General features: G+C 52.0%; 1 protein-coding gene across 1 annotated transcript; it reads left to right on the top strand.

Moving 5' to 3' along the window:
• The first annotated feature begins 795 nt into the window (after positions 1 to 795).
• LOC109761171 (uncharacterized) lies at positions 796 to 1,524 on the top strand. Its single transcript, XM_020319973.3, has one exon. The coding sequence runs from the start codon at positions 805 to 807 to the stop codon at positions 1,522 to 1,524; it is 720 nt and encodes a 239-aa protein (XP_020175562.2). The 5' UTR covers positions 796 to 804.
• Positions 1,525 to 3,897: the final 2,373 nt, after the last annotated feature.

The raw sequence follows: 3,897 nt of genomic DNA, 5'->3' as shown, positions 1-3,897 counted from the left end.
AAGCCGAGAGCCTTTTTGTTTATATACCGAGTGCCCTTTCTAAACCGAGTACATTTTGTAAGCACTCGGCTTAGAAAGTACTGTAAGCCGAGGCCTCCATGTTTGCCGTGTGTTCTTTTTGCGGTACCCGAAATATTGCACTCGGTTTACACATGACTACACGGCAAACACATGATTTTCATGTAGTGAATACTTGCAAATGATTGACATAATATATGTCCAAGACAATGGACGAGTATACCCTTGGACCTTGGTGCTTGTTTGCGTGAAACATAATACTATGATGGTTTTGCGTAATTACAACATCCACATGCAGTGAAAAAAGAGACAAGCAAAAAAGTTCTCTAGTACTATGGACGTTTGGTCGCAGGCCCTATAGAGACGCGTCCTTGTAAGTTTTCCTGTGTCGACTAGAGAGCGGACCAACGAGCTCGGATAACGACCGGCGGGCACGTAGTACGGTAGGTAGTTCGAGCGGGTCTAGGTTTCGTGGCCAAGGATGACTACGTACGCATCCCACCGATGGAGCCCCCATCCCCCAAACTCGCGGCTCACGTCGACCAGCCGCCGCTACTTGTGCAAGCGCAGGCGCGCCGTGGAATATTTGAGCGGCCGTGGTTGCTCCTTGGACTGGTGGATGAGCACCAACGTGGAGGAGCGGAAAAGATCTCACGCCCCCGCCATCGTCTATAAATACGCGCCCGGACGAGGGGAAGCAAACCACGCTGCCTCGTCCTCCTCCCCCTCCTCCTACGTCGTTTCCCTTGGTACGTGTGGTAGAACGCTCGAACCGAGAGCTCGATCATGTGGTGCGAGCTAGCTAGCATGTGTGCCGGCGACGGCACCATGGAGCGCTGCGCATGCGCGCTGTGTGGAGCGGCGGCGGACGTGCACTGCGAGGCCGACGCGGCGCTCCTCTGCGCGCCCTGCGACGCCCAGGTGCACGGCGTCAACTTCCTCGCGTCCCGCCACCGCCGCACGCGCGTTTGGCGGCCTATGGGCGTGGACGTCCTGTCCAGGACTGCTACGACATCGCGCTCCTGCGTGTCCACGGCCGACTCCGCGACGACGGCGGCGCTGCGCGGCAGGGGGACGACGCCGCCGGCCAGGAGGCGCGGCGCGCGGGGCGAGGCGGTGCTCGAGGGCTGGGCCAGGCGGATGGGCCTCGAGGCGGGGGCGGCGCACCGGCGTGCCGCGGCGGCTAGCCGCGCGATCCGGGTCCAGGTCGCCGCGGCGGCGCCACGGGTGCCGCTGCGCGTTGCGATGGCTGCGGCGCTCTGGTCCGAGGTGGCAGCTCACGGCGTCCACGAGCCCGGCGAAGCGCTCCGGCGCCTGGAGGCCTGCGCGCACGTGCCGATGAGGCTCCTCGTGGAGGTGGCAGCGGTGTCGACGATGGGGGACGCGCGCGCGAAGAAGAGGACGGCCGCAGTGGACGCCGACGAGGACAGCTGGGGCGAGTGCTCGATCGTGAGCCTGGACAAGACACCGTCTTCTCCAAGACACGAGCTTCTCTTGTTCGTTTAGTACACTAGTAGTAAGTTATACTGTAGCTCAGATGGTCAAATTACAACCAAAGATAATACATAACGTTGTTGTGTACTCATTCTATCCAAAAAAGATTGTCCCTCAATTGTTGTGCTAGATACATCCATTTAAGAGACAAGCTTGAAACAAGTTTTTTTTTGGACAGAGGGAGTATTAGTTATAACAGTCGAATGGAATTGTGAGGCATATGCATGAAGTCATCTAAAATATATTGAGTTGAGTGTATTTTGGCTAGGTGTCTCTTTTGGCTATCTCAAAGCTAATGTACAATCCATAAAGTTAAATATGATTTATGAAGGTACATAACATTAAATACAAAGTAAAAATGAATGACTGGTTTGGATGGAAAAAGAATTTAGGAAAGTCCGAGTATGGAAGAGTCTAGAATATAGTACAAGTGTGCCTTGAGTTTTGTGCAAAATGTCCACATGGCTTAAGCTCAACCATAGAATTTTCTAGATAGTACACACGGCAGAATCTGGTGAAATGATGAGAAGATCCAACAGTCGGCAACAATTGGATTTGCCACGTCACTACTGTGGGATCAGCTTAATCCAACGGTGTTATTCAAAGTTATTCGTGCACTATATGATGGTATAGATATAAGATATAGATAGACATTAATTGTTTAAATGTTATAGTAAAAGTTGATCTGTTCTATGCCCAAAAACTTCATCTATAAAACGTACTCAAGTTTTAAATCCCCAAAAATCCCCAATATTGGGAGGGTGGCTCCTAATCGATGCACAAAGGGCGCGTTTGGTTGCCGTCGGCTACAGTACCTGCGTTGCATACCCTTCTCCACTCAGCCTGGCTCTGAAAAAACAGCCTCATATGCGACATCTGCAAGTTGTTTGGTTGCCTGCATATGAACTTTCTGCATTACGGGATCAACTTTGGTACATTGTTTGGTTGCCTGCATTGTCTCGGCGCATACAACTACACATTGTTTGGTTGCCCGCATGGGGTATGACTAAGAGCTAGCACTTGCACTTAGCACACAGGGTTAAGAGCTAGCAAAGGAAGGGGGAGAAGAAATGCAGTGTGCGCCGGACCATGGCGACTGCGGTGGATAGTGGTCGTGGCGTCGTGGCCGGCATGACGAGCATGGAGTCGTGGGCGAGCGACACCGTCGCGAACTAGTTGCGGTGCTCGCGCAAAGACAGTGGACAGAGGAGGAGAATGCAGTGCTCGCGCCATGGTATCGTCCGTGCAGTAGGACGAGAGAGGAGGCCGAGATGATCGACGCCGGAAAGGACTCCAGTGCAGTGGGACGAGAGAGAGGAGGCCGAGATGATCGACCCTGTCGGTGGCGCGGCGAACTGCAGTGTGCACGGAGGCAGAGGACACAAGAAAGCAGTGTGCGCGCCATTGCAGCGTCAGTGCAGTAGGAGGACGCAAGAGAGTAGGCCGAGATGAGCGATGCCGAAAACGACTCTAGTGTAGTAGGACGCGGGCAAGGAGATTAAGGAGAAGGGAGTCGGTGTCGAGAGGGACGAATAGGAGGGCTCTGAGTGGAGGACAGAGGAGCTCGATATGGCGGCATGAGTGCACTAGACTTCTGTTCAAGGAAAGATGAAGCTATGATCGTCGAAACCGAAAACTTACAACACGAATGTTGTGCGGAACTACGAGATTAAGCTGCTGGTCAAAGGAAATTTCAAATGATCGATCATGTGCGACGAATCTGACAAAATTCTTCCAAAATAGCTCTAAACGGGAACACGAAATAAAGAACTTCCGGCCCACGAAACTACGAAACGCTCCCCTGAATGGAACCGTCGCATCGAGGTGCATCTTTTTCATATAGAGCTTACCTCGAATCGAAGCACCGTTGTGTAGATCAGAGGGACAAGGAAGAGAGGAGATTAGAGAGAAGCTTACTGGAGGTTGAAGAAGACCACACGTAATCACCTCGCATCCCTCCCGTCTCCACTCGTGCATGGGCTCGCTCGCTTGCGCTCGCCTCGGCCTAGCTCGCAAGAAACTACCGATCTGAGTGTTTCCAGCGAGCCAGGCCTAGAGGTGCTTTAAGTTCTGTGCTATGCAGGCCCAACAGTGTATGCAGCCAACCAAGCAGCCCATTTCCTTCCCGCGCGTGTCTTGTTGGGCCTCATGCAGGAAACCAAACACGCCCAAAATTTCATCCTCCAAATATTTTGTGACGCCCGGATAATTAAGTTATAGTGAACCTCTGCTAATGATGCCACGTCACTTCGATTACTGTTGCTAATCTCACGTTAGTTCGAAACCGATTTAAATTCAAAGTCAAAATCAAGCAAACAATAAAAGTTTTTAAATATTAAAACTAAAATGTTCGGAGTGAACCAAAAGTTGCATAGGTAATTATGA

The sequence above is a fragment of the Aegilops tauschii genome, chromosome 5 (assembly GCF_002575655.3).
Source record: "Aegilops tauschii subsp. strangulata cultivar AL8/78 chromosome 5, Aet v6.0, whole genome shotgun sequence".
Classification (NCBI taxonomy): Eukaryota; Viridiplantae; Streptophyta; class Magnoliopsida; order Poales; family Poaceae; genus Aegilops; species Aegilops tauschii.
This window is presented reverse-complemented; position numbering and strand designations above follow the sequence as displayed.